We start from the raw sequence: 26,029 nt of genomic DNA on the forward strand, positions 1-26,029 counted from the left end.
CAACAGTCTTCTATCCCTTTCCTTAAATCTAACAGAAAATTTGAGGAGAATATTTTCTTATCCAGAGGCAGGAATCTAAAACACTGCCTGAAAGGGTAGTTGAGTCAGAAGCACTTGTAAAACTTGAGCAGTAATTAGGTATTCACTTGTGTCACTATGGCCTCCAGAACCACGGGCTGGAAAAATGGGATTACTGCAGTCAATAATGGGCTGAATGGCTGTAACTTTATAACTTTTCCAAGGATACAAAACTTGTTAATCCACCAGAAAAATATTTAGAAAATGAATTGCAGTAATCCAGTGAATAACCTTATAGCACTGGTGATAATGGGGACTGCAGATGCTGGAGAATCCAAGATAACAAAGTGTGAAGCTGGATGAACACAGCAGGCCAAGCAGCATCTCAGGAGCACAAAAGCTGACGTTTCGGGCTGAGACCCTTCATCAGAGAGGGTCTCGGGTCATCTCTGATGAAGGGTCTAGGCACGAAACGTCAGCTTTTGTGCTCCTGAGATGCTGCTTGGCCTACTGTGTTCATCCAGCTTCACACTTGGTTAACCTTATAGCACTGCTCAGTTGTCTGCATAATGCAGTTTTACACCAGAGCTATTATAGCATGTGTGTCACAATATATTTTATAATTCAGGGCAGTATTAGCCTGCTAAAAATATGTTATTTAACAGATATCTGTCTCAATGTGCTAGTTCATTACTTCGTAGTGTTAACTTCATCATGTTACTTATTCACAAATCAAATATCAATACTTTTCCAGTACATCCAGCGCACCTTTAAGGAATCTTCCTGGCTTGAGAAATCCTCATATTTTCCATTGTTCAATTCTGGTGCATTCAATACTAGTTCAACATCAGCTAGAGCAAGCAATGCCTTGTTTACATCCAGAAGATAATCCGATGGGAAATACTGGGATGCCATCCCTGCACTGGTGGTATAATGAGCAGTGATAACTTGCACTTCCTAAAGACAGAGAGAGCAGAATGAAGTTGACTTCAAAGTAATAATCAGAAATGGCTAAATTTTGGATATCTCAGACAGTGATGCTACCTGTTTTGCAACTGATAGTTACCTCAGGAAAGCAGTCAAATACATCTAAAAGTTTCAGTGCAAATGATGACAATTTATACATTTTAGAATAAATTAGGCACAATTTCAACAACATCAGACAATGAACATAGTCTTCCATTTTAATTTATCCCATTTCTTGTTTGTGCTTTTATCATCTATTTCTCATCAATAACATTATTATTACCATTAGCATTCCCTTTGCCTTTTGCAATACATATCCTCACCATCTGTTCCACTCATTCCTCCACCCACTCTGGCAACATCACGAAAACCTTCATTTTCCTTCCCCTTCTGCTCCAAAAAGGAGACACACCAGTCTCAAAATTTTAACTCTTTTCTCTCTCCACAGATGCTGCAGCACATGCTGATTTTGTGCTTACAAAATAAACTTTGCTGTATCATCTTGAATTCATATAATTTAAGTAAACAAACTTACTGGACTTTTGAAAGGGTGTGTTTGATAATTGGAAAACAGAGATTCTATCTGACGCCAGCGCTTTTCCACATTGATGGGGTCTTGCAGTGAAGAGGTACGATACTGTGTTAGTTCTTGGCCCTTCTTTGTTAAGACACTGAAGTCTTCCCTTCGTTGTTCAAACTCTTGGATCAGTTCCTGAAAATGAAATCAAATTTTGAGTGGACATCCTTGGATTATCTTCTACTTTAACTCATGCAACATTATTACTGCCCTTAGTCTATTCACAAAAAGCTAAATACAAGAATGATGCTTCAAGTCCTAATTTACATCAATTGAAAACCTCCACACTATTTGTGAAGAGCAAATATCCTGTATTAATTTAAAGAAATCACAATGAACAAAGGTACAACATTGGCATCTACACCATAAATGTGGAAAATTGCCCAGTAAAGTCCTGTCCGATCAATCTACTCTGTCAGGAGCAAAATGGTGCATGTTGTCAACAACAGTGTACCAAGCAGCACCTGACTAATCGTATCCATCAAGGCCACTTAGCTCCTGACTTCATTAAAATTGTGTTTCAAACCTGGATAAAAGAGTTGAACTCCAAAGATGAGATGAGATGGATTGCCCTTGACATCAAAGCCACAGTTGTCACAATATGTTCTTCAGGTTACTGTTCCAGGCTGACGTACTTCAACTGTTCTATCAATGACTTTCCCCTCCATCATAAGGTCAGAAGTGGGATGTTCATTGATAAATTGCACAATGTTCAGCACCACTCCAAATCTGAGGGAGTCCATGTCCAAACGCAGCAAGACCTGGACAACATCCAGGTTTGGGCTGACAAGCAGCAAATAACCTTTATGCCAAACAAATGCCAGGTAATTAGCATCTCCAGTAAGAGAATCTAATAAACGCCCTCGACATTCAATGGCATTATCATCACTGAATCCTTGACGATCACCACCATGCAGATTAAACTGACCAGAAAATGAACTGCACCAGCCATATAAAACTGTGGCTGCAAGAGTAGGTCAGTGATGACGGATTCTGCAGCGAGTAAGTCAATGAACCTAACTCCCCAGATCCTATCCAAAATTTGCAAGGCACAAGTCGGGAGCATGGTAGAATTTTCCCCACTTCCCTGATGAGTGCACCTCCAACAACACTTAACTAACTTGACACCACCCAAGAGAAAGCAGCCCACTTCCTTGGCACCACATCCACAATCATTAACTCCCTCTGCCAATGATGCTCAATAGCACCTGCAAGATGCACTCCAGAAATTCACCAAGCTTCTTTAGATTGCAAACCCACGATCGTTACCATCAAGAAGGGCAAAGGCAAGCAATATATTAGTAAACCACTGTCTGCCAGATCCCTCTAAACTATCACCATCCAGGGTGACACGATGGCGCAGTGGAACCACAGCCTCACAGCACCCAAGACCCAGGTTTGATTCCAACCTCGGGCGACTGTCTGTGTGGAGTCTGCACATTCTCCCCATGTCTGCGTGGGTTTCCTCCGGGTGCTCCGGTTTCCTCCCACAGTGCAAAGATGTGCAGGCTAGGTGGACTGGCTATGCTAAATTGCCCGAGTGTTCAGGCGTGTGTCGGTTATAGGGGGATGGGTCTGGGTGGGATGCTTCAAGGCTTAGTGTGGACTTGTTGTGCCGAAGGGCCTGTTTCCACACTGTAGGGAATCTAATCTAACCTGAATTGCTGTTTCTTCTACACTGCTGGGTCAAACTCCTGGAACCCCCTCTCTAATGGCACTGCAGATGCCACCAACTGGACTGCAGCAATTATAGATGGTAGCTCACCATCACCTTCTCAAGGGCAACTAGGGATGGGCAATAAATGCTGGGCCCACATCTGTAAGTGAATTAAAATAGAACGAGAAAAAGTAATTAAAAGGAGCTTAATTTTTACCTGTAATCTCTTCTGGTCTTCTGAGCTGGAAGCATTCAACAGTTGCTGCTCAAGGTCATCAAGCCACTGTAGGAACTGGTCTTCCTCTCTCTTGTACTGGTACCACCTAGGTGTAAGCCCTCCTACTTGCTCCTTCTGCATTAACTTTGTTGCCTAAATGCCAGAGCAAAAACACAGGTCTTCAACCCTAATTGAGTTCATCTCGAGTAGATAAAGAAAAATCTCTTAATGATCAGATTGCACAATAGCAACTTCAGGACTGCGTACGAAGATCAGTCTGTAGCCACAGACAATTTCATGACTAACACCTAGGCTACACGCTATTCTGCACACTCCAATGACATGTACCTTAACAGAGGCATGCTTTGTCTGTAATAGAATCAGCTTTTTGCTGATCTGTTTCAGTCTTCTATCATCATCAGTCAGTTGCAGCAGTCGCTCTCCTTCTTGTAGCATTTCCTCCACATCTGCTTCTTCTTCATCCACCTAAGAAAGTACATTTTTAAGTAGACAGACTGTACACCAACATACATGTCACCACACATAGAAATAGACATATATATGCCCAACCATCCACTGAAGCTCACAGGAGCATGTTTATATGTGCCGATTTGAATACAGGTACACTAAAAAAAATCCCACATTCACATATACAACCTAGAATCATTTCAGTGCTTAGATTCAAACATAAACAAAACAAGGACAAAACATGTAAAATCACATTTTATATAATATTTTAAACGTGGATGAATTTCTGAGGGACTTCAACACTGTAAGAAGAACCTAAGGCTTTGAGGGACAGTTGAGAGAATTAAACAAAGGCTTACAGCGAGCAGTGCTTTCCCAAAGAAACACACAACACATAGCAGCTTTAAATGTTCAACAATATCTTCATATATTTATGCATCAAGCGTATCTGTATCGCAATGTGTTTTGAACATGATTAGATATTTAACATAGTCTCTGATGATACTGTAATATATAAAAATTCAACAATTCACTATATTTTACCTTTTCATCATCATCTTGAATCTCCTCACTACACTGTAACCTTCTCTCTAAGTCTTCTATCTTGTTTTGAAGCTCAGCTTCAAAGTGATCCAGATTGATGGATGAAACCTGATTGGTATTCATATCTGGGCTTGACCCATTCTCATGATGTTCAGGTTCTTTAATTGCTGCCTTCATCTAGAGTCACATACACAAATTTATTATTCACATTCAAACTATACTGAAATTATGCATTATAAATATTGTTCGATGTGTTCAAAGTTAAGTGGAGATAAATTTTGTCATTGATGAAACGATAATTACCATCATCGTAGCTCTTAAGCATTAATGGGCAAGCATGGTAAAAGAAACACTAGATAAAGTACTGACAGGTGTGAAAGCAGGACATCAACTGGTGACGGCTGTCAGATTTGCAGACGAGCTGGTCCGAATACACAGTAGATTACAAGTTGCACAGACACCAAAGGATAGCATGAATGAAGTAATGAAAGCAAACGGAATGAAAACTATTGTGAAAAAGATGAAAGTATTGAAGATTTAAAGCAGTAATGTTGGGAAAAATGATGTTCAACATTTGAAAAAGTTATTACAATTTAAGAATCTGGAAAGTATCTTGTCAGGAGATGGTATCTGCCACAAAGAAATCACATCTAGAATAGCAATGGCAAAGAGTGCATTCTCCAAATTGATAAGTACTGAAATGATTACAAGTGCTAAGAAAACCATGATCATGTCTGTGATTGGAAGGACTTTTTGTACAGGGCTGAAACATGGTCCCTGACAAGCAGGCATCCAAAGGCAAAAAAAGTTGCAAAATGTATTTGTGCAAAGAGTGGAAAGGGACCAATGGAGAGAAAACCTGAGGAATGAGAGATAATGGGAACTACAGATGCTGGAGAATCCAAGACAACAAAATGTGAGGCTGGATGAACACAGCAGGCCAAGCAGCATCTCAGGAGCACAAAGGCCCGAAACGTCAGCTTTTGTGCTGACGTCAGCTGACGTTTCGGGCCTTTGTGCTCCTGAGATGCTGCTTGGCCTGCTGTGTTCATCCAGCCTCACATTTTGTTGTCTAAACCTGAGGAATGAAGCAGTTCTCATGATAATGAGGGAGGAAATATCACAACTGAATTCCATCAAGAAAAGGCAACAAGGTTAAACAAACAGGAACACAAGCTACAGAAGAAAGGATAAACCAGACACCTAGCAAGCCTGCTCCACTATTCATCATAATCACAGCCTTCAATTTCAACCCCATCCACTCCACACATTCCTTTTGTCTCTTAAGGCATTAAATACCATCAACAATGCAAAATGCTAATTTCCAATGCACAATGGATTTAAATTCAATCTAAAAAGCAATAGCTTAGACTGATGCACCTGAGCTATTCAGAAACACTAAAACTCTACAAATCAAGGTCAGAAGTCACACACCAGCAGCTGATAATCCAATAGGTTTATTTGGAATCACAAGCTTTCGGAGCACAGTTCTTTCACCAGGTGTAGTAAAGATTAGCACATAGGCACAGAATTTATTGGGAGTGAAATCAAAAGATCATACAAATGGTGTGAGTGGAATGTCTACAGGCTGAATAATAAGTCCCCACAGGTGGTCAAAAGTTCAGACATTGTGAGCAAAGTGCCAATAGCTGACTAACAAGCAATGGGATGATTTATAATCTGATTAGTTGAGGCAGCGAAATAATTACAAAAAATTAAAAGATGATGCTGGACACAAACCAAATGGCTGGAATCGCATGATAGCTATAAATGTCACATGCTGAGGGTCTAACCAAAGCAGCAAGCTATCCAAAACTGTATAAAACAATCAACATAGGGAGATCATAACAAGTTATCAAGGTGATTCTGTCAGAACAAGACAGGAAGGAAAACTTTACAAATACAGAACAGCATGGTGGGGTTATATGTAGTGAGACATGAACCCAAGATCACAGTTGAGGCCGTCTTCATGGGTACAGAACAAAAATAGAAGTTGCTGGAAAAGCTCAGCGGGTCCAGCAAGCACCTGTGCAGAAAGATCAGTGTTAACATTTTGGGTCCAGTGACCCTTCCTCAGAATTCATGGGACACCAGACCCAAAACTTTAACTCTGATGTTTTTTTCTTCACAGATGCTGCCAGACCTGCTGAGCTTTTCCAGCAACTTCTGTTTTTGTTCCTGATTTATAGCATCTGCAGTTCTTTCAGTTTTCATGGGTATGGAATTTGGCTATCAGTTTCTGCTCCTTGATTCTGCACCACTGTTTATCTATCTCGAAGGCTGCCTTGGAGGACGCTTAACCAAAGATTGGAGACTGGCAGGGAACATTCCCTGTCTGGCAACTGTTGAAACAGTTAACCCACCTAACCTGCATATCTTAGGACAGTGGGAGGAAACTGGAACACTCGGAGGAAACCCATGCAGAGACGGGGAGAACGTACAAGCGTCACACAGACAGTCACCTCAGGGTTAAATTGAACCTGGGTCCTTTGTGCTGTGAGGCAGCAGCACTAACCAATACTTTTTCTGAATTGGTTTTCTGAAGAAGGGTCTAGACCCGAGACGTCAGCCTTCCTGCTCCTCTAATGCTGCTTGGCCTGCAGTGTTCATCCAGCTCTACACGTTGTTATCTCAGATTCTCCAGCACCTGCAGTTCCTACTATCTCTAAATGGAAACAGAATATCCTTCTTTACCCTGTAAAAATTGTTCACAATTTTGAACACCTCAATTGAGGACACCTCTTAATCACCTCTGCTACAAGCAGAATAAATCCAATCTCTCCAAAATTTCTTTGCATCTAAAATCCTTCATTCCTGGTATCATTGCTGCAAATCACCTTTGAAATCTCTCCAGGGCTTTAACATCCTTCTTGAAATGAGATGCCCAGAACTGAAAACAATATTTCAAATATGGTCTGACCAATGATTTGTAGGGGTGTAGCATCACTTCCTTATTTTTACTGTCTAAGTCAACTCTGACTGGCTGAGGTGTTACCATGGCAAAAGCACTGAGGACCTGTAGGCTCCTGAAGTTTCTGGGAATTTAGAAAAAGGTACAACATTTGAATATATTTAGATACAGTAAGAACTGCCGATGTTGGAGTCAGAAATAACACACAGTGTGGAGCTGGAGGAACACAGCCGGCCAGGCAGCATCAGAGGAGTAAAGCTGATGTCTTGAGTTGGGACTCTTCCTCAGAAATTAGATTTCTGAGGAAGGATCCCAACCCAAAATGTCAGCTTTCCTGTTCCTCTGATGCTGCCAGGCCTGCTGTGTTCCTCCAGCTCCAAACTGTACTATATTTGAATACATTCCTTTGGTTTATAAAAGATAGATCACTGTACATCATTGTATGTCACTTCCAGCAAGTATTAATCAGCTATATTACAAGCTTAACTGATTAGCTTAAACTGATTGTTAGCATATCTATTAACAGTCAGGAGTGTTCTGCAAGCACTTCCAAACTGCAGAATCACAAATAACAAATGTTTCATTTCGGGTTTTGCAATTACAGGTTTCACTGATGAACAGACACGTTGATGTTTATAGTGCTCCACCCAGCAATCTTGTAAATAGGGTTCCCTAGTCATTTGCTCACTTTGCAAGCTTGATGCAGAAATACAGCACACATAACTATGCTGCAGAATAGTGGCCATCCTAATCAGATCATGGCTCACCATGTGTGGTACAAACTAACAAATGTCATGCATCAGGTAGTCTCAGATCAAAGAAAGTCGAAGTCCTCTGTAAACAAGTTAAGTCTGGAGAGATAGTAATTAATTTCATTACAGGTATAGATCATTTATTAGGGTACCAGAATTAAGAGATTTTGTTTTGAAGCTAAAAGCCAGATTCATTTAAATGTCTATCAGGCATCCCAGCTAACCTTTATTACCACAGAGATAAGTGATATAGCGTGGAGTGGTCATTAGAATTCTGTGAAGCTGGCATTTTGCAGGAGTACTAGGTCAGAGCTAAAAGCTAACAAGCTGTCGGGTGACAGCACCGAGTTCAGCAGGCAGAAGAAAGTATTTGCCAAGAACTGCAAACATCAGGGAAACAGCAGAGTAGAGCAATTAGAAATCAAGGTGTTTTTAGTTTTATCTTTAAGTCATTGCACAGAAATTATAAGTGAAGTCAGGTTTGAGTTGATAAGTCCCAGACTTTACAAGGCAATTGCAGAACAAGCTTGATGTTGAATCCAAGAAAGCGGAGTTACAGTAGATAGGTTGGCATAGACCTGATGGATCAAAGGGTCTCTTCTCAGTGTATGACTTTAAATCTAACCTGAAAAGTACATCAAAGAATTTCTGAGTCAAATCAGCATAAAATGGAAGGCTCAGTTGAGGATATTAGCCTGAAGTTTCTATGGCTATGCTTGGATGTGTTTTTCAAAATAAATTACAAATAAGTACCTAAGTCAGTGTTTACTTGGTAGTAGTCGTTTTACAGAATTGTAATGTAGTAATAGTCATTTGTTTATGTAATTGTGGGACCTTGCAGCTGTAATCTTTAAATAAACCACTGTATTTGAATTTCTCTTTAAACATTCACTATGTTCATTTGGGATCCCAACAGTTTAATTGGCTGGGGAACACTTTGGGATGAATCCTAGTCATAAAAGGTGCTAAGTGGGCCAGGTAGTCAGGGTTCAAATCCCATCTGCTCTGGAGGTGTGCCATTATATATCTGAATAAGTTGATTAAAAATATTCAGAAAGCATTATATGCATTCAGGTCTGTCTTTCTTAGAGTACAGAAGTAGTTTCATCTCCTCACAATGGCTATTTCCAACTGTCTTAATGACAAGTCTAAAAGGTTGAGTATGAATAGATAACTCCAAATTCATGACGATCCCAATCTGTCAAAGCAGCCTAAATTTTCTCAAGACTATTCTTGTCCCAGTACAGAACACTAGAGGAGGTACATGCCCTGAAATATTTGTTCAATCCAGTGCGAGGTCCACGCTCAACAATTGTGAAACATGCAGCTAAAGCTTGGTAATAGTACAGGACTAATGATTATCAAAGGTAATTTAATTAAGGTACACAATATAGCTGAGGGCTAAGAGTTACTTGGACACAGTGCCATCCGAAGTTACACAACTTGACCAAACACTCTGGGTTCTCGGAATAGAACTGACTTTTCAGAAAGACATATTCTAGCAGCTTTAGTCAGACATGTTTTCTGAAGTCACAGCTTCCTGTGAAGTCAGTCAAGAACATTGACTGGAGTTTGGTTTCAAACTGATTGGACCCAACTTTATAGTTTGCAACATCTGGTCAAGTCAGAAAATTGGCATTTTGAAAAGAATGGCACAAATTATTTTTCATGGCATTAAGTGTCCTCTGCAATAATCATATCAAATGGATAGTATGCTGAATAACAAGTACTTAGTCTAGAAATTTAATCTTGAACAGACAGTGCTCGATTTGGCATTGCAATACATTTCAAAACATCAACAGAACTAAATTTGCCCTATGTGCTGAATTTCTGTAGATTGTTAACAGCCAGAAAAATGTGTTTTACAACCACTTACTTTTGCTGACTTGATGTGCAGAGAAACCCTCTCAACATTGCGATTCATTTCAATGAGCTTTGGCTCCACCACTTCACGGCACGTGCTACCATTATTTTTCATGAGGGAAACGGCTTGGTCACGTACATCATCAACTTGCAAACTGATTCCATCCAGTTCAAATTGAAAACGCTGGAAAACAGTTTCAACAGTTAGTGATCTAAATTTTGAAGAGTGCCTACACAGATTGATAGAATCAACCCAGATAAAGCTCACATAGGGCATTCAGCATTCTGTTCCTTATTAACCTGTTTTCATATTCACTAATTACTGCTATCGTGAGGAATACTAAGACATTTAGTCAGTTATACTGAATGACGTTATGTTCCACAAACTGGATTACTAACTTCTTATGAAGAAATTGCAAGTATGCGTATTATACACTTTAAGGTGACAAATGATCACAGTGAAAACTCAGCAAACTTAAGCTGGGTGAATAGATGAAGTTCGACTTTTCAGTCATAGTACTCTATTCCTAAAGTTATTTTGATTTATAGAAATATGTCGGTGGTTTATGTCAGTGCGCCTCTTGTCTACTGGAGAGGTTACAGCAGTTACCTCAACATTAAGATAATACTTAGTCAATTATAGCATCAAGGAGCCTTACCAAATTTAACACATTGGTAGTTGGAATGAAGGTCAAAGCTAGCAGAAATGAAGATTCTCATTTGAGGACTGATCACCTAAATCCCAGACTTTGCTGGAGGAGTTCCTCAGAATAGTGATGTAGGCCTAAACATCTTCAGTTGCCTCATCAGTCACCTTCCCTCCAACATACGGTCTGAACTTGCAATAGGCACTTATAGTCACACAGTGTTCAATATCATTTTGAACTCTTCCGAAACTGAATCAGTTCCCCAGCCACATGTTTCATGATCAGGACAACATTCAGGCTCTACGTCGTAAATAGCAAATAATATTTGCAGCACACATGTACCAGGCAATGACTGTATCCAACAGGAGAAATCTAAAATCTTCTCTTGAACATCAACAGCACTGCCACCAACTCCCCCTCACCTACATCGTGAGCACTACCGTCAAGCAGACAATTAACCAGACCATTAATTCCGAATCCTCTCTGGCTACTTCTGTGAAACAAGAAACTAGAGGACAGCTAACACTGTTGTTTAAAAAATTAATAAAAATGTAATGAACAGATTATTCTTGCTGAAGGGAAAACTATTGAAATAAACTAGGGTTAGATAAATCTTCACTTACAGGGAACACAGGTTTGTCAAGGACAGGCTATACACCGGCTAGTAGGAGTACTGGATTTGATGCAGGTTTATGGCAAGGCTTTCGATAAGGAAAACTAACCACAAAAAAGTCCATGGGATCCATGGCAAAGAAGCAAGTTGGGTCCAAAATTGGTTTAGAGACAAAAAGCAATGGGTATTATTGCAGCTGGAAGGCTGCTTCCCTTCTGGTTTCACAAAGCTTAGCAGTAAGTCACTCGCTTTGTGGCATATAATTATGTTTTGGACTTAATATACGGAGTATGATTAAAAGTTCTGCATGGTATACATAAAACGGTTGCATATTTGATAATGGTGAAGAAAGCTGTGGATTGCAACAAGATATCAGGTGATCAGAACAACAGCAAATGGAATTAGAAATAGTAGGAACTGCAGATGCTGGAGAATCTAAGATAACAAGGTGAAGAGCTGGATGAACACAGCAGGCCAAGCAGCATCAGAGGAACAGGAAGGTTGACGTTTCGGGCCTATGTCCTTCCTCAGAAATTCAGAAGGGGGGGGTCTAGGCCCGAAACATCAGCCTTCCTGTTCCTCTGATGCTGCTTGGCCTGCTGTGTTCATCCAGCTCTACACCTTGTTTTCTCTTACAGCAGCAAATGCAGTTCAGTCTAGATACGTTTTTTCCTGTATTCATTAATGGGATGAGGGCATCACTGGCTAAGCAGCATTCATTGCCCAGAGGGCGGTTACAAGTCAACCACATTGCTGTGGGTCTGGAGTCATACGTACTCCAAATCAGGTAAGGATGGCTGTTTCCTTCCCTAAAGGACATTAATGAACCAAATGGGTTTTTCCAACAATCGGCAATGGATTCATGGTCATCATTAAGCTCTTACTTCCAGATATTTATTGAATTCAAATTCCACCATCTGCCATGTGGGATTCGAACCCAGGTCCCCAGAACATTTTCCGAGTCTCTTTATTAACTGTCCATCGATAATACCACCAGGCCAATGCCTCCTCAAGTATCAAGTAATTTATTTTGAGAAGGCTAACGAGGCAAGAGAATACACAGTAACTGGTTTATGCTGAGAAATACAGAGAAACAGAGAGGGACCTTGAAGTGACGTCCACAGATCCCAAAAAGTAGCTGGACAGGAAGATACAGTAGTCAAAAAAGCATACAGGAAATTTGCTTTAATGACCAATACGCAGAATGTGTGCACTAAGAAGTTATGCTGGGCTTATTTAAAACAATTCTGGTAGCTAAATTATAGGAAAGATTTAATTTCATTAGGAGAGGGCACAGTAGAGATTCACAAGGTTGTTGACCATGATTGGAGAATTTCAGTTATCAGACAAGACTGAGGTTATGTATCTGGAATAGAGGAGGCTACGTTGAGGGATCCACAATCGGTGCAATAAATTTATAATCGCAACCTAGGAGGTCAGATGAGAAACTGGAATCACTGGCTGATAGGGAATCTGAAAGACTGAGAACCCCTGGACACATTTATAAAGTACTCAGATATGTAGTTGAATAAATCACAATCTACAAGGCTACAACCAAGAACTGGAAAGCAGGATTATGATGAGTGACACCCTATCAGTCAGGAAGGACCTGTGGACCAAATAGTCTCCCCCTGTGCTTTAAATGTGTATGAAATTGCTGAAGCTGCTCATGTCTATTCAACTGGCTCATGACACAGGAAAACATTTTTTGACAATGAAACCATAATGTTGAACTTAACACTTAAAAAGGAGTAAAGAAATCATAAGTCAATTGTTTAACGAAGACCTAAGCACAAACAGGATTACAGAAAGACAGCAAAACCGACTGTTATAGTCCTAATTCAGAGGGGCACTACCCCACTGGCTATTTACTGACTGGCCACATCCATTTTAACAAACGCTGAAGCCAAGAAGAAATCTATACAAATACTTGTAGTTTACGCTTTTCTTAGCTTCCTTTTATTCCTGCATGAATTGCTGGCATCGCTGACACAGATTATCCCTAGTTGCCCTTGAACTGACTGGCTTTTTAGGCCATTTCAAACTCTAATTAAGAATCAACTATATTGCTGTGTTTCTGGAATCATATGTTGGCCAGACTAGGCAAGGACTTCCAAAAAGCAATTGATGAAATACCGCATATTAGGCTACTTATTAAGGTAAGAGCCCAGAGTGTTGGAGTAGTACATAAGATGGATAGAGGATTGGAAAACTAATAGACAGGAAGTTGGGATAGGGGGGCCATTTTCAGGATGGCAACCTACAACTAAGGGAAAGTCACAGAGGTCAGTGATGAGGAGCATGAATGTAATATCGCCAAGGGGGTGGATGACACAAGAATAAGTCAGAAGGCAAGTAGTGAGGATGACACAAAGAGTCTACAGAATATTGTCAGCTTGAATGGACAAAAACTTGGTTTAACGTGGGAAAACATCAGGTCATGCACTTTGGCAGGGAAAAAAAAGAGCTGAGTGTTATTTAAATTGTGAAAGATTGCAGAAAGTTGCAGCATAAAGAGATTTGGGGGTCCTACTGCATGAATGACAAAAAGGTTCCAGGTTCAGGGAATAACATGGAAGCAAGTAGAATATTGCTCTCTCATTCAAAAGTATAAAAGTAAGGAAGTCTTGCTAGAATTATATAAGGCACTAATTAGGCCACACCAAAATACTGTGAACAATTTTGGTCCTCTTATTTGAAGAAAAGAATACTGCCAATAGAGACAGTCCAGGGAAGGTTCACTAGTTTGATCCTGGTTATGGAGAGATTGTAGAAGAATGGAAGTGATCTTATTGAAATCCTTAGGTTTCAAGTCCACAGCTCCCTGAAAGAGGTGACACAAGTAGATACAGTGGTGACAAAGGTATATGGCATGCTTACCTTGATTGGTCAGGGAATTCAGTAGAAGAGTCAGGATTTCATGTTACAGCTTTAAAATACAGCGGTTAAGCCATTCTTAGAATACTGCGTTCAATTCTGGACACCACATTACAGGAAAGATGTAGAGGCTTTGAAAAAGGTGGAGAAGAGGATTACCAGGATGCTGCCTGGATTACAAAGTATAAACTATAAGGAGACGCTAGAGAATAAGGAGATGGGTTGTTTCTCTGGAGTGACGGCGGCTGAGGGAAGATTTGATAAAACTCTAAAATTATGAGATGCATGGATAGGGTTGATGGTCAGAATCATGCATTCCCCCATCCAGAGAGTTAAAACTAAGGGGCATGCGTTTGACATAAAAAAGAGGAAAGTTCAAAGGTGCAAAATTTTTTTTACAGAGAGTGGTAGGAGTCTGGAACTTGCTGCCAAGGATGGTGGAGGAGGCAGATACAACAGGGGCTTTAAGAGGCTTGTACATAGGCACATGAATATTCAAGAAATTGAGGAATACTGACCAAGGGCAGGCATAAGGGATTAGTTTAACTTGGCACAACATCATGCGCTGAAGGCTCCGTTCCTGTGCTGATAAGTTCTATGTTCTATGAAACATACAAGATTCTTAGGGGACTTGACAGTGTAGATGCAAAAAGGCTGTGTCCCTTTGTGGAGAGTCTAGGGCCAGAAGACATAATCTCAGAATAAGGTGTCACCCTTGAGGCAAAGGAGGTTTAAAAAAAAGTGAGGAGGAATTTCTTCTCTCAGAGCGTAGTGAATCTGTGGAATCCTTTACTGCAGATAGCTGTCAAGACTGGGTCATTAAGAATATTCATGGCTGAGAGATACAGATTTTTAATCATGACAGGATCAAGCATTATGGAGAAAGGCACAAAAGTGAAGTTGAGTATTATTAGTTCAGTAATGTCATTGAATGGTGGCCATGACATGGAGATGCCAATGTTAAATTGGGGTGGACAAAATCAGAAGTCACACAACACCACATAATAGTCCAACAGACTTATTAAAATCACAAGCTTTCAGAGCTTCATCAAGGAAGAGAGCAGTGCTCCAAAAGCTGATAAACCTGAGATAGCAAGGTGTTGCAAGCTGGATGAACACAGCAGGCCAAGCAGCATCAAAGGAGCAGGAAAGCTGACATTTTGGGTCTAGACCCTTCTTCAGAACCTTCTTCAGGGTCTAAACCTGAAACATCAACTTTCCTGCTCCTCTGATGCTGCTTGGCCTGCTGTGTTCATCCAGCTCTACACCTTGTTATCTCAGATTCTCCAGCATCTGCCGTTGCTACTATCTCTGTAACAATTTTAATAAACCTGCTGTGTTACTTCTGACTCTGAATAGTGGAGGAGACTTGATATGCCAAATGGCCTATTTCTGCTCTGAAGCTTGTAAGTTCTTCCCTGAAAGAAGAATATTTGTGATCCTGATAGATCTTTAGGACAGTTGCTACATGGTTACCATTAGGCAAGGTTTAAATTCCAGACTTCTTCCTTATTGAATTCAAATTTCACCATCTACCATGGTGAGATTCAAACCCATATCCCAGAACACTAGCATGGGATTCTCAATTACTAGTCTAATAACATTATCACAAGGCCACCACCTACCCCTAAAACATGGCCCGTTAGTGTCAATAGTTTCTCTGACCAAGAGAATCATTTATGTATGCAATGAGGTTGCATTGGAGGTTATTTTCTCATGCCTGAAAAAAAACTACAAAACAAAAAGAATTTACACCAAGATAGTAATGTAGGGAGGAAATACATGACCAAACAACATTTGTCTGCAAGAACATATTTTGGAGAAATCTTGAGTATAGGAGCAAAGAGGTCCTTCTGCAGCTGTACAGGGACCTGGTGAGACCGCACCTGGAGTATTGTGTGCAGTTTTGGTCTCCAAATTTGAGGAAGGACATTCTTGCTATTGAGGGAGTGCAGCGTAGGTTCATGAGGTCAATTCCTGGAATGGCGGGAGTATCATACGTCGAAAGATTGGAGCGACTGGGCTTGTATACACTTGAGTTTAGAAAGATGTGAGGGGATCTGATTGAGACGTATAAGATTATTAAGGGATTGGAGACTCTGGAGGCAGGAAGCATGTTTCTGCTGATGGGCAAGTCCAGAACCAGAGGACACAGTTTAAAAATAAGGGGTAGGCCATTTAGAACAGAGTTGAGGAGAAACTTCTTCACCCAGGGAGCGGTGGATATGTGGAATGCTCTGCCCCAGAAGGCAGTGGAGGCCAACTCTCTGGATATTTTCAAGAAAGAGATAGATAGAGCTCTTAAAGATAGTGGAATCAAGTGTTATTGGGATAAGGCAGGAACAGGATACTGATTGTGGATGATCAGCCATGATCATAATGAATGGTGGTGCTGGCTCAAAGGGCTGATTGGCCTACTCCAGCGCCTATTGTCAAGTGAAACACTTCAAGATGCAAACCTCCCCCAGTAGAGAAATCTGGCTCCTCTATTATGCTTTTACCTTAAGTATTTCTTCTCTTTCACTGTCTGACTTCTTATCGATCTCATCTAACAGAATTTCAGTTTGATACAGCCAGGTACTTATGTGTGCAACATTTTGATCGAAGCCTTCCATTTGTTTTTCATAATCCTACAAAGGAAGATGTTACAAAAATAATTCAGAACACCAGTGTAAAAATTCCACAGGTGTTTTTATCCATCATAATGCACAAAGTAATAGGAGTTTGACAGAGTATACATTTTGAGAAAAGTATTTAAGACAGTAACAGTGCAATGTATTCACTACAAGACAAGTTTACAGTGATGCTTCACTATGATTACGTGAATGATTACCATATTTGAATTAATTATGCATGGGTATGATCCAAAGAGGTTACTTTTACAAAGACCTGAAGCTTTGAGACACCAATAAGCATTTTCCACAACATCTGATCATTAAGCAAAAAGAATATTTATGGAAGAAATTCTACAGTTCATAGTGGAAAATACATTCTCACATGTCCGACTTTTCTATAACTTTTCTTATTTGCTCATAGGTATGGGCATTGCAGGAAGGCTAGCATTTAATACCCATCATGAATTCTTCACATAAGGTGGCAGGGAGCTGATTTCCATAAACACAGCAGACTATGTGGTGTAGGGACCCATGGTGAAGTTTTGAAGGATGGTCCAAAATTTTGACCCAGCAACACTAAAGGAATGGTAATATATTTTCAAGTCAGAATGCTATGTGACTTGGAGGAGATCTTGCACATGGCGGGGCTCCCATGCCTGCGCTTCTCTGATCCTCCTGAAGTTGACAGTTTAGAATGTTTCGTTGAAGGAACCTTCCTTAGATACTGCAGACATCTTTTAGATGGTATACATTACAGACACCAGTTTGGTAGTGAAGGGTCTGAATGTTGAAGGTAGTGATTGTGGTACCAATCAAGTATGTTGCTTTGTCCTGGTGGTGTCAAGCTTGAGTGTTGTTGAATCTGCACTCATCTAGACAAATGGGGAGTACTCCACCACAGTCTTGACTTGAGCCTTGTAAATGGTTGATGGGCTTTGGGGAAAGAAATGATGATTTACACACTGCAGAGTAGCCACAGTATTTATGAGGCTGCTCCAGTTCAGATTTTGATCAATGGCGAAGGAGACGATCCAACAATATTAATGCTTTAGACGTCAAGATACACTGTCAGATTTTCTCTTGTTGGAAATAGTCATCTCATGGCAGTTGTGTGGCATGAATGTTATTTACCACTTATCAGACAAAGCCTGAATGTTGCTCAGGTCTTGTTGTATATCGACATAGACTGCTTCGGTATCTGGGGAATCCTGAATAGTGCCAAACTCTGTGCAATCAATCCCCACTTCTGGCCTGAAGATAGGGGGAATGTCATGGAATGGGAAGGAGGAATGAAAGTAGATTTCAGTCAGATAGGCGAGAAGTTGAAAAGCAGCACATCTAAAGAGTAGTCTCAGGGATACTCTCAGATTGGCAAGGAGATTTGGGACCTGATGGGGACCTCAGATTCAATAGAAGCAAATCTAATAGTAGTAGTATTGGAGCCTTACGAAAAAAAAGACACACGAATTAATAGCAAGCATCAAATAGGATCAAAGCGGAGAACAATGTAAGTAAAGGCTAAATTAAAGGCACTCTATCTGAATACAGATAGCATTTTAAACTAAGGTTGATGATTGGAATGCAAAAACTGAAGCAAACGGGTATGACTTATTTGCCATTACAAAAGCATATTACAAGGCACCAAGATTAGGAACTGAACATCTGATGATATTCTGAATTTAGGAGGGGTAGACAAAAAGGAAAAGGTGGAGGCGTATCATTCCTCATCAGGGACAAGATCAGTACATTACCAAGAGAGAATCTTATATTGAAGGATCAAGATTTAAAATCAATTTGGGTTGAGCTAATAAACAGCAAGGGGCAACAAGCATTATTTATAATGAGATAACACGGCGTGAAGCTGGGTGAACACAGCAGGCCAAGCAGCATCAGAGGAGCAGGTAAGTTTGACATTTCGGGTCGAGACCCTTCTTCAGAAATGGGGGAGGGGAAGAGGATTCTGAAATAAATAGGGAGACAGGGGAAGCAGATAAAGGAGAAGATAGGGTGAGAGGAGACAGACAGATCAAAGAGGCGGGGTTAGAGCCAGTGAAGGTGAATGTAGGTGGGGAGTCAGGAAGGGGGGGGGGGTCAGTCCAGGGAGGATGGACAGGTCAAGGAGGCAGCATCAGGTTAGTGGGTAGGAGATGGGGGTGGGGCTTGAGGTGGGAGGAATGGATAGGGAGGCAGGGACCAGCTGGGCTGGTTTTGAGGTGTGGCTGGGGGAGGGGAGATTTTGAAGCTTGTCAAGTCCACATTGACCTTGGGCTGCAGGGTTCCCAAGCGAAATATGAGATGCTGTTCCTGCATCTTTTGGGTGGTGTCGTTGTGGCAATGCAGGAGGCCCAGGATGGACATGACTCCGAGGAGTGGTGGTAGTGGTGTTGGTGGGGGTGTGGAAGGCGCTGAAATGGTTCGTGACTGGTAGGTATAGTTGTTTGTTACGAACTGAGCGTAGGTGTTCCACAAAGTGGTCCCCAAGCTTCCGCTTGGTTTCTCCGATGTAGAGGAGGCCACAGTGGGAACAGTGGATACAGTATATCACATTAAGAGATGTGCAGGTGAACATCTGTTTGATGTGAAAAGACTTCTTAGGGCCTGGGATGGGGGTGAGGGAGGGGAATGTATAGGGGCAGGTTTAGCACTTGCTTTGGTTGCAGGGAAAAGTGCCGGGGTGGAGGGGCAGGAGGGGAGTGTGCAGCAGACAAGGGAGTCAGTCAGTGAGCATTGTTTATAGAGCACCAAACTGGATGCTAAAGTCGGCCAAACTACTAGTCCTGAAATTAGATATGTAAGTAACATTGGGAACACAACAATAGATGGCTTCAAATTATAAAGACTGAATTCTCTACAACAGAGGTTGTGGAAGTTCAGTCATTGGGCACATTCAAACCAGAAATTAATAGGTTTATGAAGACTAAGGAACTTAAGCGGTGAAGACAGTGCAGAAAAGTGGAATTGAAGAAATGAGCAGCTCAATGGGCTAAATAGATATTCCCATTCCTTTGCTCTGAAACAGACCTACCTGCCATTTTATGGCTCTTACTTTGGCAATTCTGAAGTTACAAGTACACCTGGAATGACCTTAGATGTGTATAACATGTGTAAATACCCTGGGTGCTCAAGCAACTTCCGAATTTGAGTTCCACCTACCTTAGCTTATTCCAAACGAATAGGAATCATGAATCCAAACCTTTTTGATACACTTAACTGACACAAATTTCATTCTGTCTCTCTGTGCATCTGATATTAAAGAGGTTTACAGTGATGTAGTTGAGTAATTATAGAAAAAAAAGTCTGCAATAGTAATAGGTATTAGAGAAATTGAATCATATACTGATCTGACTAGCAATCTAAGAACAGCCCCTCTTGCTGAACTTACGGTTTCCAGTAATTGCATCGATGCTGTGAAAATTTTCATCTGAACATTCTAGCATCAATGCAATGCACGGTGCAGACAGTTGAAAATAACTGATGTGAGCTAACAACCACTTGCTATGGCAATATTTATCAGCAACCTAACAAGACTGTTGCAAATTACCCACGAAACACATACCGTGACATTACTTACCAGCAGTTTGTCACACCACCCCTGTGTCAGAGCATTGACCTTGTTCCAAGTGGCGTTCAGTGTGCACAGATTATCCTCCAAAACTTGATTGCTGCCTTCTATCAGACTCTGAAGTGCAGCACTATTCTCAGTTATACCACCTAGTTCAGTTTTCTTCACCTCCAATTCTTTCAGAATTAGCTAGAAAAAGAGTTGCTCGTTTTTAATAAATAAAGTCATAGTAATTAAATAAACAGTTAAGTGTTTTAATCAGGAAAGTCAGGATTGGATTAAGACAAACAGCTAAACAAAACTTTACATTCAGCCTCCCAAACCCATAACCATTACCATCTAGAAGGACCAGGCTAGCAGAAGCATGGGAACAACACCAGCTATGAGTTCTTATCCAGGTCATGTACCTTCCTAACTGTTGCTTGGTTAAAAACTGTAGCCATATTCCTAACAGCAGTGTGGATATACCTATATTATAAGGGATACTGTATTTCATCACCACCTTCTAAAAGCAGTTGAGGATGGCCTTGCTAGCAACAGTCACATTCCAGGAACAATTTTTTAAAAATGTATTCCGATTGGCTGATGATAAAGATTTGAATTTAATATAACAAGGTACCATCGGACAACTGAGGTTTCCCCGAGTGACTCTTCCTTCAGCCACATTGCCTACAAAATTTCACACAATTTACATCTACACCAAGCTCCTATTGATGTGAGCCGGAGCCCTAGTTTCTTGCACTATCTGCAACTTTATAAACTGGTCGCAGTAGTGTATGGCAAGTGGGAATATCACAGGTGGAAAGATAAATGGCTTTCATGCGAGGATAAATATATTCAGGAAAAGTTTTAAGGTCACTTTTGGTGAAGAATGAGGCAGAATGAAACTTCTAAAAATCACTTTCTTCATCTTTAGGTATTACTTCAAATGATCTTCACACATGGTTTGAGAGGCTGACAGGCCTCATCCTGTTCCTCGTGGGCCACTTTCATGGGCAATGCACTCCATGAAGAACTCCCAGCAATGAAACATTTGCCAACCATGCAGCGCAATGAGACTTGCGTGCCAAATTAACACCAGCATAGACATGGAAGGTAAATGGTTTATTTTTATGATCTAAATACTTCGTAACACATCTCAAAAGCCGCTCATTCTCATTCTGTACCAAGTAGGTACACAATGCCTTTGGCCTGAACATCCGACCTTTGCCAAAAACAACACATACCAAGAGGAGACAAGAGCATTTAGAATAGGAAGGGACATTCATTTTTTCTTGTCTGTTCTTTCACAGAACATAGAACAGTTCAGCACAGTACAGGCCCTTTGGCCCACAATGTTGCACCAAACTTTTACCCTAAACCTAAGGTCTATCTAACCTCCACCCCTACCTTATACTATCATCCATATGCCTATCTAATAGCCACTTAACTGCCCCTAACGAGGCCGACTCCACTACCCTCTCCGGCAATGCATTCCACGCCCCTACCACTCTCCAAGTTAAGAACCTACCTCTGATGTCTCCCTGATATCTACTTCCTTTCACTTTAAAACTATGTCCCCTCGTAAAAGCTACCTCCACCCTAGGAATGATCATGGTTGATGTGTATTCAGAATGATAAAGTGCTTTTGAATTTTCACCTAGAAAAATAGTCTGTAAATTACAATTTGTGGCTGAGATGTTCCATGTCATGACTGCCAGGTGCCAACATGTGAAGACAAAACGCAAAGCCTTTTTAATCCTTATTCAAAAGAAACAAAAATACTCACTCTGGTCCACTTAATCTCTGAATCTAAGTTAACAGGCATTCCACTGGAAGATGATCTTTGAATCACTTCATCTTCTGTAGCTGCCAACCATTCTGAAAATGACACAGTCGCTTTCTTCAACTTGTGAGATAGTTGCAAGGCCTTTTCCAAATCCTGCTTACCTTCAGTGACCTGGAGAAGAACAAAACATGAAAGATGTGATTAACCAAGGAAATTCACCTTGGTGAAATAGAGTTGAGGTTCTCATTGTTGTGAGGTCCCAAAATCTCATTCAGGATGCTGTACCACACAACTTGACCAGCCTTGGAAATTCTTTTGATGTTACTACATACTTCACACAGTCGTTTCCATCTCCCATCTGAGCACGGCCCTGTGTTCCATCAAACTGGAGATCAAATGATTGATGTTGAATCTAATTACGATGTTTAAAATGATAAAGATGGGCATATAATCTTGTAGACGAAAGACACTTAAAATTGAAATCAGTAACCGGAGACCAGAGAAATTTGAGACACTGAACATATTCCCTCTTGCTGCCAATGATCTGACTTGCAACCTCTCTAACTCCTCTAGGTGACACTCTCATTGACTTTTTTCTTGCTGAACTTCCAACTTTCCCTCCTGGATCCAGATATTGAGCAAGGGTTCTGAACGAGAGTACCCAGAGGCAACAAGTGTTGCTTTGCCATTAACAGCAAATTATAGGAGAGCAGTGGGAGAAAGTCAGAGGGGCCACAATTCAGAAAACATGAGAGCAACTTAGATAACTATATATGTATTTTACCAAACATTTTCTATGACTGAGGCCATTAAACAACCACAACAGCGAGATGAATTTTAGCAAGTAATTGGCCACTAATATCCATCAGTGAGTTTGAAACAAAGACATGATCTGTGATGTAAGGTGTATGATTATTATATATTATAACCTTTTTTAAAAGAGTTTGGACTTTAAACTAGTGTATATGGCTTGTTCAGTCTTTATGGAAGAGTTTAATAACTAAATTATATAGAAAGATCTGAGAGGATAGGTTTGGCAGTAAATTGTAGCCTCAACTTTCTACACTGTTTACTTAATACTCTGTAAAAATCGGAAAAATTTCTCATATTTGTGCCCCATAATTAAGCTATAATTGAGAGCCTTACTAGATGGATTAGTGAATGGCCAAACGGTCGTCAGCATTCGTATTGTCTTATGGCACGCTGACACCAATTCTCAACTAAACAACTACAAAATTAACTTATTTATACAATGCCCTGAGCACAATAAAATGTTCTTCACAAGGCAACACTACTACAAAATTTGACAGCAGGTCACATGAAGAGATACTGGAGCAGGTGACCAAACATATGATCAAACAAGCAAGGTCGAATAGCTTCTTAAAAATGAAAGAGAGGAGAAAGGCAGATAGTTTTGGGACAGAATTCAACAACATGGGCCTCAGTCAGCTGAAGGCACAAGCAGCAATGATGGAGTGATTAAAATCAGGATTGCTCAAAAGACCAAAATTAGAATGTCACTGTTTGTTGAATTGATGGAGATTACAGGGAAAGGGCAACGCAACGGCAATGTCATGGAGGAATCCGAAAACTATGACTGGAATTTTAAAGATAATGGATTGCTACACTGGGAGCTAATATAGGTCAAACAGAACAGGGAAGGAAAAATGGTACAAGCTCATATGTAAATAGATGAGTTTTTTTTTAGAAAGGAAAGAGTATAGAAGTTGGCCGGGTGCACAATAATAGTAAAAGATCTAGGGGCAACAAAAGTATGGGTAAAATTTTCAGCAACAAATGAGCTGAGGCGAGGGTGATGTCAGGTGATAGCTAAAAACAGTCTTAACGATGCTACGGATGTGTGTTGGAAGGTCACCTCGAGGTCAGATATTACATCAAGGTTGTGAACAATCTTCTGGCACTGCCCCTTCTTAATATTCAATATGAACTTGAAAATTTTCAACTGAACATTTAGTCTACATGGATTTGAAATAGACAAATTTTACCACAGTTTTGAAGAGTTAACTAAACTAGATGAGAAAATGTCAACCAATCAGGGTTCTAAAGAAGAGTCATATCAGACTCAAAACATTAAGCCTGTTTCTCTCTCAACAGATACTGCCAGACCTGCTGAGTTTTTCAATCATTCTGTGTTTGCAGCATCCACAGTACTTTGCCTTTATTTGAATCCAGACCAATACTGCTAATATGGTTTTCTAAAGGTATTTGCTAAAGTCTGTTAAAACATACTGCTGAAGGTCATAGAATTGGAAATAAATTATTATATCCCAAGGACACAAGAAATAAGAAGAGGAAGAGGCCAGACAGTCCCTCAAGTCTTCCCAACCATTCAACAAAATCATGGCTGATCTACCCTAGCTCTCAACTTCTCTTTAGTTCCAGCTCCTCATGGCCTCAACTCCCTAATATTTCAAAAATCTCCTCTCTAAATACTGTTAGTGTTGTAACCTCTAAAATTCTCAGAGGTAAAGAATTTCAAATATTCTCTATCCTCTGGGAGAAGAAATTCTTTTGCATCTCAGTTTTAACTTAGTATTCCCTTGTTCTGTAATTATGTTCACTACTTAGAGACTCGCCCTTTAGTGGAAAGATCTTCTCAACATTTCCTATCAAACCTCCTTAGAACCACGTACATTTCCATAACATCAACTCTCATTCTTCTGAAGTGTAATGAATAAAGGCCTAATCTGTTTAACCATCCTTGATAAGTCAACATCTTCATCCCAGGAATCAGTTTAGCAATCTCACCGAACAATCTCCAATGTCAGTGTATTCTTTCCTTAATATTGGGACAAAACAGTACACATTACTCTGGTGCAGCCTCCCCAGCACACCACTTCAGTTGTAACAGCACTTCCCTAGTTTTGAGCTCCAATCTTCTAACATTAAAGGTCAAAATTCCATCTACCTTCTGAATTACTTACTGCTAACCTGTGTGACACATGAGTTCAGTGGTCCAAGACAGAGTAAGATAAATGTATAGATGCTCCAATGTACAAATATGACTAGTGGTGTCCCAACTATCTACTAATTTGTTATCATGGGATAGAATGCCATATATCTATATTTGGCAATGATACAATGACAGGCTGTATTGTAAACATATACAGAAAAGCATAAATGACAAATCTATTGATTTAAGTAAGGGGAAAAAAAACTAGTCAATAGGTTTGCATACAGCTAAATGCAAGGTCATCCGTTTCTGAAGTAAAATGAATGGAAGCGTACTTCCTAAAATGAGAAAAGGCTAAAATTAATGAAGGCAAGAGGAAACTGGAATCCATGTTGATGTTATATTCATTCGTGGGATGTGGGATTGCTAAGTAGGCCTCTCCCTAATGGCCATGTACAAAATTGGGGTGAGCAATCTTCATTAACTACTGCAGTCTTTGGAATGCAGGGGCACACATCATGCTGTTAAAAGAGAGTTCCAACATTTTGACGCTGCAACAATTACGGAAAGGTGATAGTCAGAATGGCGCATGATCTAGAGAAGAACTTGCACATAGTGGGTGCTCCCAAGCATCTGCTTCCCTTGTCCTTCTTGGTGGTAGAGGTTGTGGTTTTAGAACGTGTTGTCAAAGCAGCCTCAGATGGTACACATTCTAGACACTGTGCTTCAGTGGTGAAGGATCTGAATGCTGAAGGTAGTGGCTGTGGCACCAGTCAAGTGGGTTGCTTTGTCCTGGATGGTGTCAAGCTTCTTGAGGAGCTGCACTCATCCAGGTAAATGATGAGTATTCTATCACATTCCTGACTTGTGCGAAAGGCTTTAGGGAGAGAGAGGGACAGAATTCCCAGTCTCTGAGCTGCTCTTGTACCATAGCATTTAAATGGCTGATTCAGTTCAGATTCTGATCAATGGTGACGCAGGCGTTCCAACAATGGTAGTGGCATAGAACATCAAGGGCGATGGTCAGTTTCCCTCTTGTTGGAAATGGTCATTTCATGACA

General features: G+C 40.5%; 1 protein-coding gene across 14 annotated transcripts in view; it reads right to left on the bottom strand.

Moving 5' to 3' along the window:
• The window catches only part of LOC125454807 (utrophin), a 572,019-nt gene that overhangs the window by 332,117 nt on the left and 213,873 nt on the right, over positions 1 to 26,029 (bottom strand). For 13 of the 14 annotated variants that reach the window (XR_009446113.1, XR_009446114.1, XM_059648282.1 and 10 more), the window contains 9 exons: positions 22,055 to 22,225; positions 20,296 to 20,475; positions 16,611 to 16,739; positions 9,986 to 10,156; positions 4,447 to 4,623; positions 3,784 to 3,921; positions 3,436 to 3,588; positions 1,520 to 1,696; positions 787 to 975 (listed from right to left, as the gene is read on the bottom strand). Coding sequence is in view for 12 of the 14 variants with exons in the window: in XM_059648282.1 (XP_059504265.1) it covers positions 787 to 975; positions 1,520 to 1,696; positions 3,436 to 3,588; positions 3,784 to 3,921; positions 4,447 to 4,623; positions 9,986 to 10,156; positions 16,611 to 16,739; positions 20,296 to 20,475; positions 22,055 to 22,225 (1,485 nt within the window). In the remaining 2 variants the exon portion in view is untranslated. Of the gene's footprint in view, positions 1 to 786; positions 976 to 1,519; positions 1,697 to 3,435; positions 3,589 to 3,783; positions 3,922 to 4,446; positions 4,624 to 9,985; positions 10,157 to 14,112; positions 14,226 to 16,610; positions 16,740 to 20,295; positions 20,476 to 22,054; positions 22,226 to 26,029 lie in introns of those variants that run through there. The other variant, XM_059648285.1, reaches the window with a different exon arrangement.

This window comes from Stegostoma tigrinum, chromosome 9 (genome assembly GCF_030684315.1).
Source record: "Stegostoma tigrinum isolate sSteTig4 chromosome 9, sSteTig4.hap1, whole genome shotgun sequence".
Lineage (NCBI taxonomy): Eukaryota > Metazoa > Chordata > Chondrichthyes > Orectolobiformes > Stegostomatidae > Stegostoma > Stegostoma tigrinum.